Source organism: Chlamydotis macqueenii, chromosome 6 (genome assembly GCF_036417535.1).
Source record: "Chlamydotis macqueenii isolate bChlMac1 chromosome 6, bChlMac1.mat, whole genome shotgun sequence".
NCBI lineage: Eukaryota > Metazoa > Chordata > Aves > Otidiformes > Otididae > Chlamydotis > Chlamydotis macqueenii.
This window is the reverse complement of record NC_141561.1, coordinates 21,394,650-21,411,664: the sequence shown is the minus strand read 5'-3', so window position 1 is coordinate 21,411,664 and position 17,015 is coordinate 21,394,650. Positions and strand designations below refer to the sequence as shown.

The following is a 17,015-nucleotide window of genomic DNA, read 5'->3' as shown; positions in this document are numbered from 1 at the left end:
TGAATGAATTAATAATCCTGTATCCTTTCTTCTGTTAATAAAGTTGTTTCCTAGATAATATTTTGTAAATAATTTTAAAACCATCTTTGTAACAGGAGAACAATAGCACATGGAGGCTCACTGATTCCTCATCCATATGGAATCACTTTATTTGAACACAATGTTTATTTCACTGATTGGACCAAAATGGCAGTGGTGAAAGCTAACAAGTTTTCAGAATCTAACCCTCAAGTGATCTACCAGTCTTCACTGAGACCTTACGGAGTGACAGTTTACCATGCTGCCAGGCAGCCTTATGGTAAGACAGAAAGTAGACTATTAAGGGAGGTTTAGGAACTATCTTACCGAAAGTTGGTAAAAATTATGGTTATTTTGCTGTAAAGAACTAATAATTACAGTACATAAATTAGTATTGTAAAACTGGACTGGCTTTTATCACACAGTGGTTTCATCTGGTTCCTGCAGCTAATGAACTGTCAAATGCAACGTTTAAGACCGGGAGAGCTTATTAAATGTATTGATATTCGGAAGAGTCAAACTTATGCTTATGAGCAATATTGGTGTTTGGGACCTTTTTTCCTCAACACTGCAATGAGGATGTGGTTGCAAAATGCTACCAATGTGAATGAATTCTGTGAGATATAATTCTGAAGTAGATCTATACGCAGAAAGCTATAGCCCAGATTATGGTCTCAATGCTGTGTTCTGAGTGTCTCTGTGCAGAGCTGAATAACTTGAATGCTGGTTAGGTCTGATGTGATTTTTCTGCATTCCAGGGTAGAACAGGTGTTTTATGATTTCCATGTGATGTAATTCCCACCAACTCCATGTGATTTATTGTGGATGTTGAAAAAAATCCTGAAAAATCAAGATGATGATGCCATTAGGTTACTAGATGAAATTATAGTCCTATCTGTCTTATTTTCCAGTAAGAAATCCTTGTGGAAGTAACAACGGGGGATGTGAACAGATCTGTGTTCTCAGCCACAAAACAGATAATGATGGACTAGGTTATCGCTGTAGATGTATACTGGGCTTTGATCTACATGTTGATGGACGACATTGTGTTGGTAAGAGAAAGCCTTGTGATTGTTCGAAATAGCACTATTCCATTAGCTCTGGAGTTATTTCTAGAACATCCTTCCTCTCGTCAATAGCTTTGTGGGTGCTGTGCCAAGGACTTAATGTTTTTCCATGACAGCTCTTGTTGACAGCTTTAAATGTAATAATTTCTGCTGATGTTCATTTAAAGCCACAACTTAAAATCTCCACCTTTTATGAGCATTTTAAGAGAGTTAGATATGGAATATGTGTAGACAGCTGTATGATTAAGTTCTTAATCCTGAAATCAAGCATGGATGCTTGCTAATGTGCAGATTTTGCTTTATTTTGAACATGTAAGTCTGCTTTCTTATGCTGTAATGTGCAGATTAGGTTGGTCTTCTCTCTTTGAACGCTTATGGCAAGAATAAGAGATTCAGTTTTGGAGCTGTGGGCTTCCATCAGCAATCTGTTGCTTCCTGTTTGAGTCAGAATTGTCACTGATGGGAGATTTACCATGTGTATCTATTGGCAAATTAAGCCAGATATATTGTCTATAGTGTTTCTATTTGACCATGCATTTATCTGGCTAGCTCAGATATGGTCTGGTTATATGGTGGCTCCACAAAGCCTGTGAGTTGTTTTTTTTTTTTTTTTTTTTATAGCTGATTGTAAAGAGGTGAGCACAGAAGATGGTGTCTGCTTCCATAGGGATAATGTTTTCTGTAAAGGGGTGTTGGGACCACAGTAACAATCAAGAGGAATACCTGATCACATCACCTAATATTCTGGGTTGGGTTTTATTTTTCTTCTTCAGTTTTTCAATCTGTGTATATTTGAATTAATATTTTATCTTTTTTTTTTTTTTTTTTCTATTTCCAGGCTATTAGTTATCAAAGGAAAATAAAGCTTTACAGTTAATTAATGCTCAATTGTCTCACCTTGTGAATAAGTAAAGACTGCCTGATCTTTTCTTTTGCAGCTGTGCAGCAATTCCTGCTGTTTTCATCTCAGCTGGCAGTGCGGGGGATCCCATTCAATCTCTCTACTCAGGAAGATGTGATCATACCTGTAACAGGGAGCCCTTCATACTTTGTTGGAATTGACTTCTGTGCTCAGGATGACACCATTTTTTTTTCAGACACAAGTAAAGACATGATCTATAAACAGAAAACCAATGGTTCAGGTGAGAATCATTCTTATGAATTGTAGACTAATTGTGGTAAGGAGAGTAGAATATGTATAAAGAAGCACAAAAAGTCACATTGTGAGATATACAGATGAATCTTAGTGTTACCGCAGTAATCTGGAAAATATTTGTCAAAAACATTTGTTCAACTCATATTAAGCTTTGAAGTCTCCTTTTCTTTAACAAACTTGCTAAATGTGTTTGGGAATGAACTATTTGTAGCGCTTCTCACAACTAGTATTTGTCATCACCAGTCTGTTTATGCAGACAAGTATGCCTTTCAGTAGTATGAAACTGAATTTCTCTTTTAAATTTCCTTATCTGGAGAGCAAGATGTTTGTTATGATACAGTAATACAGAAAAAGAACATTATGGTTGTGAGATTTTTGGAAGTCCTATTTGTGGTAGCATGAAGAATATTTCTCTCCAGTTTATAATAATGATCAAATATAAGTCAGCATATAGTCTTCTGAGCTTGCTCAGAAGTAATGGTAGACTGCAGCTGACCATTACTATGCAAAGAGCAGGTAAGGTGTGGCTGTTGAGCAAGATGTCCTTACCGCCCTGACCTTACTGACCTTCATTCATAAAACTCTCATTGTAAACTTACTGACAGATTTTTCTCTTGTCTTTGGCTACTCTTTATTTCTTCTGTGTTGCGTTCATGCTCCTGGACATACTCGTCCTTTGCCTGGAGCAAAGGGCACCCTCCCTTCCCTTGGTTATTGGTCTTTATATAAAGTAGCACAAAGGCAGCATTTTTACCAAGGGAAACCACTAGTTGTGAACAGAATACTGCATTCATGTTATTTCCTCTGTTCCTGAACATTTACAATCATTATGTGTGTTATAAATTTTAGGAAGAGAAATCCTGACGGCTAATAGAGTGGAAAGTGTTGAAGATTTGGCCTTTGACTGGATCTCAAAGAATCTATACTGGACAGACCCTCGATACAGGAGCATTAGCGTGATGAGGCTGGCAGATAAATCTAGGAGAGCTATTGTTCAGAATTTAAATAATCCTCGATCAATAGTGGTTCATCCTGTTATTGGGTAAATTTAGCTTTGATTCTCACTTGAAACTATACGAACAAATTTACGGTTTAAGCAGAACTGGTGAGGTTAGATTTACATCTCATTCTGGATTTCTGTTTGGATTTCTGTTCTTTTCCAAAATACCATCTCTCTTCAGTTCTCTTGTCTTTATTTTGTTTGTTTTATTGTGGCCTAAGATTCAGCACCCAGAGGGAAGGGCAAGGTGATACAAATTCCGCATGAAAGGAGCACTCAAAATAATTCTCTTTAAAAGCATCAGCTTGCTTTCTTTTATTCCAGTGTGTTGATAAACAGAGAGAATAACTTTGTTTCTTTGTATCACTCGGATTAGACAGCTATTTCTCATAGTTGAAAGATAAAGTTTTGTAAATTATTTTTAATATACTTTCAGTTCCCAGAATGATAACCTTGGTTCCTTTATTTTTTTTTTGTCTGAAGTTCTTTATTTGAAACATATGAGATACTATTGTCTGTATTTGATACAGACCTTACAATATGTGATTCTGTGTGCATAAAATGAAGCCCTGCTTCTTTTTAATGGAAATGCTTAACTTCAAATTCAATACTCTGTGTTATTTAGCTAAGCCAAAACAACATAGTGTAGTTCTTTCACAGCATAGTTCAACTTCCTACTGCCATACTATGGAATGTCTTAATTTTTGGATATTGATTTTTCATCTTTAGTAACCAAATATGCTATTTTGGAAGTAATCTCCTAAGAATAGTGTTGAACTTGGATCCTTGGGTATCCCAACCTTTTTTGTTTGCTGCTTTGTAAAGTTTTTTAACACTAGCTTCAACTCTTTGACTGTAGGCATAAGTCAAAAGGATCAGGAGAAAATTCTTTGCTTTCTTGTATTACTTGGAAGCTGCATTGTTTCTTGCTTTTCCCTCCCTGTCCATACGTAAATCCTTAACAATTTTAAGAAAGTTATGAATTTTTATGTCTAAAGGGACAAACCACTTCTGAAGATTTTGGAAGTTGTTGTACAGAAGATAAATATTCATTCTTAGTAGCATTACCAATTGAGGAAAGGGAGAGGGTCAACATAAAATCATATTTTTTTTTATAAAGGTATTTGAAGGTGTGGTACAAAGAAGAATGTTAATACTGTTCCAATGTTTTCTCTGTTTAATTATGTTATATCATTGTTATGTGTCTTCTGACATACGTCCTTTCAGGTATATATTCTGGACAGATTGGTTCCGTCCTGCAAAAATCATGAGGGCTTGGAGTGATGGATCCCATGCTTTGCCAATTGTGAATACAACACTAGGCTGGCCTAATGGCCTGGCCATTGACTGGAGGTAAGACAACATTGAAGACAGAGAAGCTTTTTGAGCAGATGTGTTTCTTCCTTTGAACAGTTAGGGATTAAAAGTAAAGGAGTTATGTCTGATTGTGTGCACTGCCACTTTTGTATTGAAGACCTTATTTTTCAATTTGTTGAAATTTAAATAATCCTCGATCAATAGTGGTTCATCCTGTTATTGGGTAAATTTAACTTTGATTCTCACTTGAAACTATACGAACAAATTTACGGTTTAAGCAGAACTGGTGAGGTTAGATTTACATCTCATTCTGGATTTCTGTTTGGATTTCTGTTCTTTTCCAAAATACCATCTCTCTTCAGTTCTCTTGTCTTTATTTTGTTTGTTTTATTGTGGCCTAAGATTCAGCACCCAGAGGGAAGGGCAAGGTGATACAAATTCCGCATGAAAGGAGCACTCAAAATAATTCTCTTTAAAAGCATCAGCTTGCTTTCTTTTATTCCTGCATGTTGATAAAAGAAAGCCTGTAAAATGTAACATTTTCTCAGAATCCCTCCCCACGCACCCCAAGAGCTCTTGTCAGCTTTAAGATTATTATTTGAGAAAATGTTAGTGCTTCCTAATGGACATAATGTCATTTGAAGAAGTATGACATTTTCATTATTTCTAGTTCTCTAAGGCTGTACTGGGTGGATGCCTTTTTTGATAAAATTGAGCACAGCACCTTTGATGGGCTGGACAGACGGACTCTTGAACGTATTACTCAGATGACTCACCCCTTTGGCCTTACTATTTTTGGAGGTAAGTCTGGCATTGAAAAATTTTATCTGTTATCATCACAGATTTTTCTTTTCCATATGATCATCTGTGAGATAAAATGACATGGCCTTTGTAATACTGCTTTTCCTATAAAAAGCACTGTTGAAAGTTTATATTAAAAATATATATTTAGTACTTCTTGCTTGTTTTTAGGGCTGTTTTATGTATATTTGTGTTTAAATCATTTGAGGCAGATCAGGTAACTCTTTTAGTGGAACATTCCAAGGTGGGCTACTCGTGCTGGACAGACAAGGTAAATCACCTCCCTAGAGATGATCAGCAATTTCAAGATTTTATTAATTGTATGTAGAGTTTATCACTGGATTTATGTTGTGTGTCAAGAAAGATGTCAGCATCTGACCCCTTTTGATTTTCTCTAAAAATATCTTCAAAAATATTCTAAAATTTTCTGGAAAGTTGTCTTAATCAATGACTTTTAAAATTGCCTTGGAATTTGAAACGTCAGTTCATTCTGTTGTATCTCAATTTAAGTGAAATTTGCTTGTTTTTCTAACTTATGTCTGCCTGTGACTGACACATTCATTTTGACTGCATTAGTAGTAAAAGTCTTTTTGTCTTTTTCATGAAACAGTTATGAAAAGTTATTCAATTTACACAAAAAGCCTCACAGTTTTTTTTCTCATGATGCTTGATATTTATGTCATATTGCTCTGTAATTTTTCTATGTTAAATGTCTTTCAAAACAGGCTATGCCTATTTCACTGACTGGAGACTTGGTGGAATAGTTCGAGTGAGGAAGTCTGATGGAGGAGAAATGACTATTATTAGGAGGGGCATTAGTAACATCATGCATGTTAAAGCATATGATGCTCATTCCCAAATAGGTGAGCTCTTTTGTTGTATAAATGAAAGACATGAAATAGGGAATAAGAAACAGAATATCAGGGCGGCGAGTTTCCACTCTCAATTTTAGAAATGACTACTGAATCGTAACTGACATGCGGAGGAGGCAGCACAGGCACCTGCAATCACACATATATTTCACTGTTTTGTGACTGCAGTTTTCCTCCACGACTTCTGTTACTTTATTTAATAACCTTGTAAAATTAAATTGTGATTCCATTGTATTTTGTGAAATTGTATCACCAATTACAACCTTGTATTTATCTTTTTCTGATAGAAGTTTTAGTTAAATTGAACTATTATTTTGAGGAATTGGGTAAACATTTGTTAATCAAACTGCTGTTCTTAATGTAATCATTAAGCATAAGTGTCTAATTTTTTCTTCTTTTCACTGCTGAATTCTATGCAATTCTATGATCTAGAGCAAGGATTTCCTAATGTAGTTAATTTAGTAAAACACTCACTGAAATTACCAAACATATGACCAAACCACGTGCTAAGGCTCACCATCTGTTTGGTGTCCAAAGATGGATCAGGTCTCCCAGCCTTGCTCAAACAAAGGTCCTCATTTGTGGTAGTATACTTGTTTCCAGACAGTTGCTGAAAATTAGCAGAAAATTGGATGAAATTTAATATTATGTTCTTGCTTTCCATAAACATTTGTGTCAATGAAGAGTATATGGAATGTGGGACTTAGTATTATGACTTACTGCTACTGTTACTGTCAGTGACCTTGACCGTTTTGCAGTGTATGCAAAACTAGGGTTTGCTACAGCATCTTTTTTTGGTAAAAAATTCTACAGTTACTATGCACTTTTAATACTTCCCAAGCTGTTATCAGTAGTGTATATATTAATCTTCTCTATCGCTTTTTGAGGCTCCAACTACTGTAATAGAGGAACAAATCCCAATGGAGACTGCAGCCATTTCTGCTTCCCTGTACCAAATTTTCAGAGAGTTTGTGGTTGTCCTTATGGCATGAAGCTGGCTTCAAATCAGCTGACATGTGTTGAAGATCCATCCAATGAGCCACCGACTCTACAGTGTGGCTCCTACTCATTTTCCTGTGGTAATGGAAGATGTGTGCCTCGGTACTATCAGTGTGATGGCGTTGATGATTGCCATGATAACAGTGATGAACAGAACTGTGGTTCTTTAAGTAAGTAATCCCCGTAACTTACAGTTAGTATTTGTTGTTTGCAGTTCAGAAAGTTTGATGGGTCAGTCTGATTTTGTTGGAATACACTCCAATTTTTTAGGGTTGCATCTGTGGATAAATCTTGAAATCTACCTGGGAGATTAGTTACTTTGGAAATTATTCAGATAACTCATGGGAATATGGGATTCAACACTAAAGAATGTGTGAAAATATTCATATCTCACTAGTTCTCAAAATTCAATTTACAAAAGTAACAAAAATTAATCTTCTACAGGAAAAAGTTGTCTTCATACTTAGTTTTTTTGTAAATCTTGGAAGGTACTGGAATATCACTTGCTTGTCTTATTTTGACGCATGGGGAGGGACAAACCACCGTAGTAAAAATGAAGACATTTAAAAAACAGCGCCACAGGAAGAATAGCCAAACTATATGCATTGTCTAAGCCTCCTCTAAGATTAGAGCAGCACCTTTTATTTCAACATCTGAATAGAAATTTTACATTTTTCATTATATTTAGGCACTTCTGAACTGTTATATCTTGATTTTTACCATGAGGTGGATTAAAAGGACATTGATTCATTTCTTAGTTTTACTGTAAAGTGTCTCACACAAAATATTTTGTTGATCCGGTAAATTGAGAGAATAGTGGGATAATTATAGTTGATAAGATATTGAAGAATTCTTGGCTTTGACAACATATTTGGTGCCTCTTTCTTCAGAATTAATTCTTTCTTTTTAATCACAAAATAGAAAATAGGACATATTAATAAAATGTGCTCCTTAATGCTTAGGACTAAGTAGTATAACTAAGGTATAAACTTTATTTCTTATTAGTGGGCTATTTTAGAACAACTAGAATGTCTTTTGGGGAAAGGGAAAGTATAAAGCAAATGGCTATTTTTCTTGTTCTTTAGATTGTTTTGATTAACAAGTTAGGTTTTTTTTTATTGATTCTTGCGGTTTAGAAAAGCTTGTAAGTACTCTGTTCAGTTCTGCAGCACGCTGGCATGACAGCTATTTCTGTTTTAAGCAATGTGTGTTTTAGAATTTGATGCATATTTTAGACATTCTGTAAGTGTACTAAATGTACTGAATATTCTGGCAGAGAAGGCAAGTTTTGGAAATCTTTATAAAAAGTGTCCTCCTTTTTTGTTTTTTTATTTAGACAATACTTGTGCTTCATCAGCTTTTACCTGTGCCAGTGGACAGTGCATTCCAGGTCGCTGGCGTTGTGATAAACATCATGACTGTTTTGATGGCAGCGATGAATTGCATTGTCCTACACAAGGACCCACTTCATGCCCTGTAAACCTGTTCACCTGTGATAACAGCAGGTGTATTCCTAGGATCTGGCTATGTGATACTGATAATGACTGTGGTGATGGGTCAGATGAAAAAAACTGCAGTGAGTATCAATCACAACTGTCTGTTTTTTAAACAACTGTGTATGTCTACATAGATTTGTCTGTTGATATGAAGTTGAAATGAAATTAGGAAGAAAGAACTAATATCTAAGTTAGACTAATATTTTGCAGTCTATAAGATGTGGAAAACTCATCTAAATTGGACTACCACTGCCAAACAGAATGCAGAAAAATAATTTAAAAAAATAAAAGGAGGCAACTGTGATAGTTATAATGGTACTGCATAATGTTATCCACTGTAATTTACAGCAAAAAGCAGCTAAAGCTTAGGTGTTCTAAGCACTTATTTAATGAGTGATCTCAGTAATGACTAACAGTGTAGTCAGCTAATCTAGTCCGGAAGTTTTTCCCAGAAGTATCTGTAATTGTTTTGCAGTGAAGTAAGACAGTAGTTTCTCCATATAGTTTTTTTAGTGTTATTTACCACTGAGTGGAATCTTCTGTGTTTTGCATGAGTATAAGCCTACATACGAAAAAATAATTACCTGATACTAATGTATCAGTGCCTGTAATTTGTGTGATTACTAGTTGCTGCATTACGGGCTGCAAGTCAGTGAAAGTGTCTTTATGCTAGCTCAGTATTATGCTGATTTCAGAAGAGAGAAAAGAAACACATCTGTGTTTATTGTCATTCTTAATAGCTTTCACAGGTACTTGTGAACCCAGGCAATTTCAGTGTCCGGACCATCGCTGTATTGACCCATTCTATGTGTGCGATGGAGACAAAGACTGTATAGATGGAGCTGATGAGCATGACTGCAGTAAGTGTAACTTTGTTGTTTGAATGCCTCTTTATTGTTTCCTCACTCTTACCCCCTGAGGAGTCTTTGGTGACCTCCTATTACCAGCTGCAAAATAGCAGAATGCGTAATAAACCTATCCATAAATTAACCCTGTTTGTGATGCTTGTTTTAGTATTTTAGTAAGCTCTTTGATCTCTAGGCTGGTGGCAGAGGGCTGAAATCTGTTTCCTCTAAGTTTTCTGTGGATTCCAAGGTCACTGCATTTTCTGTGTCCCAAGGAAATCATGGTCTTCAGTGGAACTTGGACTTCTGATATCATATCTGTCTTGGGCACCTCTAGAAAAATCTAGTGCAGTCCAGCTCTGTAAAATAAATAAATAACATCAATACTTTTTTGTTTTATAGTATATAACTGCAGTGCCACAGAGTTTAAATGTCTAAGTGGAGACCAGTGTATCAGCACTTACTACCAGTGTGATGGTGTTTTTGACTGTAATGATCACTCAGATGAGACTGATTGCCGTAAGTACATTGATGCTAAAAGAAAGGCTTCAGTTATTAGGTGATGCTTTGAAGATTTCCTTTATCTCTTATATCAAATAATTGGCACTACTGCCCTTAAAACCTCAAAATTCTTTTTAGGGAAACTTGGCTATAAATCATTTTTGTGAGCAGAAATTTCAAACACAGTAGGTTCAAGCTTCAATTTGTCTGGCAAAGATGAGAGTTTGCATTCCTTTTGGCACTAACATTTTGTTTTTCTTGGCACCTCAGTCTGAGGGTTAAAAGTAAAATTAAGAAGTCTATTCATCTAGAAAACTGAAAAACTTGTATCCATGACAGTCAGATTGAAACTTTTCCTTGAATAATTTTTTACATTTGAGTTAGTTAAAATGTTGCAATGGAGGGCAGTGCAAATTTGTATCAGCAAGTAACTTCATATTGGTTTGGGCATGTATGTAGATATCAATATACAAAGATATTAACATGTGCTTGCTCAAAATCTAACAATTGTTGAATTGCCTTGTTCACCATATTATAAGTAGGTATTAAATTAGTCAAATTCTGAAATGTCATGTAGATTGACTGTCATTCTATGTCCTGATCTAAAAGCAACACAGTTCTTAATAGTACTGTAACTACTTAAGCAAGAGGTGAACTGAACATAGTGATTTTGCTTTTCTATCTAAAATTGAAACAGCTTCTGAACTCTTGAATGTCACTTTTTTTAGCTACAAGACCACCAGGGATGTGCCACCAGAATGAATTCCAATGTCAATCAGATGGCAATTGTGTTCCTGCTAACTGGGAATGTGATGGCCATCTTGACTGTGCAGATGGCTCAGATGAACATCATAGATGTCCTGCCAGGACCTGTCCTCCATCTCTTTTCCGCTGTGATAATGGCAACTGTGTCTATCGAGCATGGATCTGTGATGGTGATAATGACTGCAGGGATATGAGCGATGAGAGAGATTGTCCTACTCAGCCCTTCCGCTGCCCTAGCTGGCAGTGGCAATGTCCAGGTCACAGTATCTGTGTGAATCTGAGCAAAGTATGTGATGATTCTGCCGATTGTCCTAATGGAGCTGACGAATCCCCATTGTGCAGTAAGTTACTGTTCAAGCATCTACTGTAGCCTGCTATGTGCTATGGCTTCAGAAGGAAATGGAGTGTTCAGTATGCTGTCTTTAGTGCAGCAACATTTCTAGTGTAAATTGTACGCGTGCTGGAATTAGAGTTCAAATTACTAAGTGGAGCTTGCTTGCAGTGAAAGGAGTCTATGGTGATGACTGGTAAATTCATTAGCTATGTCCAATCTTGTGCTCTGAATTCAAATGTAACTTTCACTGACTTCAATATAGGTTTTTATAACAGAGGAATGGGCTTTGTGTTCCTAAACACACTCACTGAAGCATGGCACGCTTTAAGTTCAGATGAAATGTGATTCAGTCCTTAATATTTTCTTTTAAATTTCTAACTTCAAAAATCATGAAAAAAAAATCTAAAAGTTCACTTGTAGCCAGAATTTGTATTTATGTTGATTATGAATTGATTTAAGCATAACCTTTTTCTTTCTTTCTTTCCTTCCTTCTCTTTAATCAATACACATTCTCAGATGAACCCCAGCCAGGTATGATTATAAATTATTTTAAATTATTGTTTATTAATACAATTTTAGGTTTGGAGTGGTACAGTAAAATTTTGTATATTTCTAGCTACTTTTGAAAATTTATTATAAATTCTTAGACACCCTTTTGTTTAGCATTCATTTAATAGGACTCAGTAGTACATACTATGCTGTTATCTCCTTTATGTGCATCATGTGTGTTATATTTTCCATAAGGGCCTCAGTTCAGTCTCACATTGTATAACTGATGATTTTGCAGTCATGTTTTAGCAGCAGTGATGCAATTGCATAAGATGCTTTTGTTAACTATTTGCTTGTTTTCTTCACCAACCCAATTTCAGATCAGGAGAGCTGCTCTGACAATAACGCCGGCTGCACTCATGAATGTATTCAAGGACCCTTTGGAGCTCAGTGTACTTGTCCTGTTGGATACCAGCTTGCAAATGACTCCAAGACCTGTGACGATATTAATGAATGTGACCCTCCAGGCTTTTGTAGTCAGCATTGTTACAATGAGAGAGGGTCTTTTAGGTGTTACTGTGATGAAGGATACGTTCTAGAAACCAATGGGAAGACTTGTAAAGCAGCAGGTGAGGAACATTGATGTTATCCTAAAGAATTACTAGTGTCTGGAAAATGTCCAGCTTTGCCATTTTCTTATTGTTCTCTTTTAAAAGAGCTGATGTAAACAGCCACTTAAAGTTGTTCATGGCAGGTGACTCTGAGTATTAAAACTGTCAGGTGAGGGGTTAACTGGAAACTATTATTTTCTTGAAATAACATATTTAAATTAACACTGTAGTTTTTAATCCTGGAATGGTCAAAAATAATATTCTGGAGACAAGCAATTTTGGGCACCTGTGAGCAATTTTTGCTCTTTATAAAGTTCAGTGCTCACAGAGTGTTTAAATCCCGGCCTTTCACAAGACTTACGTAGTGCCTACGCCATACTTTGCTCATTTCTAAAGAGTAAACAACACTGGCACAGCCTAGCTGTCCGTTATTTTATGTCTCTTCCATAGTACACTGACAGTACAGAGGAGCCATATACGCAGTGGAATTTGTCACCACAGGTTTCCTGGTTTAGGGATATACTCAGGTTGTGGAAGGCTCTTGCAATTTACCTGCAAATAAGTCTGGCCCTTGGTAATAGGGGATTTCTCATCATTTGCTGTCTTTATGGTTGCTGCTCTTTGGTTGTTTTTCAGTAGTTTATCAGTGTAAGCTGCTGCACAGCAATCCAACCATAGCAGCCTATGGCTTCCCTGTAATCTGTTTATTCTCCTCCTGATTCCCATACAGTCTAAAGGGGATTTAAAAAAGAGCAGGCTGGCTAAAAAGGAGGCAGAGCTAGGCTGCATAGAGTATAACTGGTGGTGCAAAGAACTTTGAGGTTTGAATTGGGACTGGGAGCTGAGAGTGGCTTGTGGAGGAATGAGGGCTGGATGTCAGCAACAAACTAGTTGGACAATGGGGAAGAGGACTCAAAGCCCAGATACAAGACTGGAAGAGGAGTCTAGTAGAAAGAGTAAATGATGGAAAAAGGGTGGAGGAAAGCCAAAGTAGATTCAAAAGTCAGGATGGACAGACTAGATACGACAAAATATCTTGGCCTGATAATTGATTTGAATTTGTCTTTTCAATATGTGTAACTAGGTACAATAGCTTTGATGCTATAAAGCCATGTCAAATTACTCAGTGTTTCTTTTTCTTACAGAATTACTGTTGAATAGCTTATTGGTTTATTTTAACTTCTTTTCCTTTGGTAGAGTCTGGGAATCTTCTTTTACTGGTGGCAAGTCGTAACCAAATCGTTGTGGATAACATCACCTCTCAGTCACACAGTATTTATTCTCTGGTTCGGGATGGGAGGAATATTGTGGCTATTGATTTTGATTCAGTCACAGATCGTATTTTTTGGTCTGATACAACGCAGGATAAAATTTGGAGTGCTTATCAAAATGGGACTGACCGAAAAATAGTAAGTTTCAGAGTTATTCTTGTCTCTTTGTTGCGGAGAGAAAATGAAGACACTGTATCTCCAGTTAACAAAATGGAAGAGTGGAACTTACTATCCCAACATAGTAAGAAGAAAGATACATAGAAAAAGTGAAACGATTTTGTAGATATTAAGTCAACATTTCATGTAGCTTTTTGAAAAAGAAAACTGAATGCTTTCAGGAAGCCCTTTGTTAACATCAGTCTCTAAGTTGATTTTTCTGTTAGTAGATGCTAACTTCTTTAGTAGACCCACTGAAGTTAGTAGGAGTGTTTCAGTATGTGCTTTGTCAGTGCTTTGAATCTGTACATTGTGACTCATCCTGCATAAGAGACCTTGAAAATGTTGGAGATGTAGTTCCCCATTTTCCATATCTGTAGAAATGGAAAGGGTAAAAATGTAATATCAACTAGCTTGTTATCTCTCTTTCTCTTTCTCTCCTTTAAAAAAAATATTTTATTATTAAACAGGTGTTTGACAGTGGTGTCACCGTGACTGAAAGTATAGCGGTAGATTGGGTAGGTCGCAACCTTTACTGGACAGACTTTGTTCTGGAAACAATTGAAGTCTCTAAAATGGATGGAAACCACAGGACTGTGCTGATTAGTGAAAATATAACAAACCCAAGGGGACTAGTGTTAGATCCCAGAATTGAGTAAGATTTTTTTTTTAATTTTTTTTTTTAAAAGATGCATATTTTATGATGTAACAATATTTAGATTTGAGATATGCCCAAATTGTATTGTAATTTTAAATGACAAGTAGAAGAGAGAACTTAAGACAATTTTTAAAAATAGTATGTTTGCAGAGCTGATTTAATATTTAAAGTCATATGGTAATTATTTGGAATCTGTTGCTCTGTTTCACTGTGACTAAATGGTTTTTTTTTCCTGTAAACCAGATTTTCCTACATTTGCTTCCTAGTTAAGAACTATTAATTCAAAATTCTGACATATCGTTACCAGTTGGTGGTATACCACAAACTTAGATGTAATTTAATGTGATGTGCCTACCTGGCAAGGAACAGGTTCCTTCATAGCCCCAAGTCTAAAGTAATTATTATCTGTACCGTATTAATGTTACCACAATAGCACTTTCCCATTTCAGATAGCAAGTGGCATAGAGCAAATGGAATGTTACTATTTGAACTGTTTATGTACAAACTTTTCCTGTTTTTTGAGCTCTTCAATGCCTTAAACTCTGTTTACTGCCAGCTGCCTGGTGCTGTTCAGTTCCAGCAGTTAACATTATCAACACATGCATGTAGAAGTACAAACCCCTATCAAATGATTATTTAGCAACTGGAGAATCAGGTTATAATCAATGTTGAAAACCATTGATAACTGTAGCTTCTATATGCTGCTATTATTGACAAATGAAAATAGCAGTAGAAGTATTAAAAGAATTTTTACAACAGAAATTATGGTAATAAGTAAGCATATTGCTGAAATGAATAATTTCAGTATCATTGTGTAGTACTTTTCTTAAAAAGGTTGTTTCTGGATTTTGTCTAATGAGTCTTTGTGTAATGTTTCTCAGTAGGCAGCTAGTTTTTTTTTCAGATTGGTAACCATAAGTTACTTTTTTCAGTGCTCATGTAATGTTCTGGACTGACTGGGGCCAAAACCCTCGAATTGAAAAAGCCAGCATGGATGGCAAAATGCGAACAGTGATTATTAACAATAAAATCTACTGGCCCAATGGACTCTCCATTGATTACCCAAATAAACTTCTCTATTTTGCTGATGCTTATCTTGATTATATTGATTTTTGTGATTACAATGGAAACAACAGACGACAGGTGGTTGCAAGCGATTTGGTAAGACCTTAATGAGAAGCCATTGTTTTCCCGTATCCTTGCTGATAGTACTTAAAAATGTATTTGCACTGTCATAGACTCGGATGCATTTTTTGTCAAAATACTTGGGTGAAGGGGATATGGAGTATTTTACCTGCTTGCTACAGCTGGATAATGAAGAATTGCATATCCTATTCACAGTCTCTCAGGAGATCTTCAACAGAACCTGGAGCTGACATAGTGCTTTAGATCATTCTCATTTGTTCGGTCTGCATGCATGAAGTCTAAAGATGACATCTGACACTGCTGCTACTAGGCAGTGAGTTTGCTGTAGGCAAATCTCCCAGGGTCTATGTAGCATTTTAATTTAAAAAAAATATTTCCTCCATAATTAATGTCTCCTTTTCAAGCAGTAGATGATATTTCATATTCTTTTGCTGAGAAATATCTTTTAAGACACGGCTGCTTTTTTCCTTATTTTTTAAATTATACTGAACTCTGCTGTTACTCTGCTGTAAAGCTGCTGCGAGCTTTACAAATATCCAGAACTAAATTGGCAAACATCCTTGCCTTTTAGATACTGCAGCATCCACATGCTTTAACTGTCTTTGAAGATTTTGTGTACTGGAGTGACCGCTATACTAATCGAGTAATTCGGGCCAATAAATGGCATGGAGGAAACCAGACAGTTATGATTTATAACATTCACCAGCCTTTGGGGCTTGTGGCAGTCCATCCTGTAAAGCAACCTAACGGTAAGTTCAGCAGAACAACTTTGGTAATTACAAAAAGAAGCCATGCAGTCATGTCATGCATAGTCACTTCTGGAATCAGTCTTGTCAGCAAATGGGCTGGATTAAAACAAGCAAATAATTCGTACTATTGACTTGCAACTGAAGGTCATTTCAGCCTGTCCAACCTGCTGAGCCAGCCTGTCCAACCTAGTGGTTAGAGAAAGTAACCTAGTCAGCATGTAAGCTTGATGAATAGCTAAAAAGAATAATAGGGAAGTAGTACGTATTATTCGTATTACGTATTATTATGTATTATTACGTAGTACCATTATTCTTGCACTTTGTCTTGAATATTTTTGTAAGAAAATTGGAGCATTTTTGGGAAGCATTTTAATTTTTAAAATTTGTCTCTTTGACATACTAGACTCAGTTCCTTGTATGTTTATAATATCATGCTTTTAGACAAGATTGCTGTCATCGTCCTTCTCTAAAAGCACTTTTGCATTGTTTTACTTAACGAAATAATAATGAATAAACCCCTTCATTATTTTCAAGATTCTCTCTGAGATCATATGCAGGTGATCTTTTGCAGCTGAAAGACTGTAAACAAGAAAAAAATATTTTTTTTTCTTTTCTTTCTATTAGGTAGAGTTATCTTCCAAATCAGACTTTTTGTCATTTCATGTTGTGACTTCAAGAAGGGGAAATATATTGACATGAATATTGTCTTTCATTGTTTCTGCTACATTTCTTGTGTATGGAGTGGTTTTGATTAATAAAGATTA

General features: G+C 35.9%; 1 protein-coding gene across 3 annotated transcripts in view; it reads left to right on the top strand.

Annotated features, from left to right (window-relative positions):
* The window catches only part of LRP2 (LDL receptor related protein 2), a 127,877-nt gene that overhangs the window by 45,595 nt on the left and 65,267 nt on the right, over window positions 1-17,015 (top strand). For 2 of the 3 annotated variants that reach the window (XM_086750574.1, XM_086750572.1), the window contains exons 14-30: window positions 96-298; window positions 930-1,070; window positions 2,024-2,227; window positions 3,091-3,283; window positions 4,469-4,594; window positions 5,229-5,359; window positions 6,085-6,222; window positions 7,119-7,400; window positions 8,567-8,806; window positions 9,467-9,586; window positions 9,974-10,090; window positions 10,801-11,178; window positions 12,041-12,289; window positions 13,469-13,680; window positions 14,169-14,353; window positions 15,289-15,517; window positions 16,074-16,251. In XM_086750574.1, the coding sequence (XP_086606700.1) occupies window positions 96-298; window positions 930-1,070; window positions 2,024-2,227; window positions 3,091-3,283; window positions 4,469-4,594; window positions 5,229-5,359; window positions 6,085-6,222; window positions 7,119-7,400; window positions 8,567-8,806; window positions 9,467-9,586; window positions 9,974-10,090; window positions 10,801-11,178; window positions 12,041-12,289; window positions 13,469-13,680; window positions 14,169-14,353; window positions 15,289-15,517; window positions 16,074-16,251 (3,326 nt within the window). Of the gene's footprint in view, window positions 1-95; window positions 299-929; window positions 1,071-2,023; window positions 2,228-3,090; window positions 3,284-4,468; window positions 4,595-5,228; window positions 5,360-6,084; window positions 6,223-7,118; window positions 7,401-8,566; window positions 8,807-9,466; window positions 9,587-9,973; window positions 10,091-10,800; window positions 11,179-11,687; window positions 11,703-12,040; window positions 12,290-13,468; window positions 13,681-14,168; window positions 14,354-15,288; window positions 15,518-16,073; window positions 16,252-17,015 lie in introns of all 3 variants that reach the window. The other variant, XM_086750575.1, reaches the window with a different exon arrangement.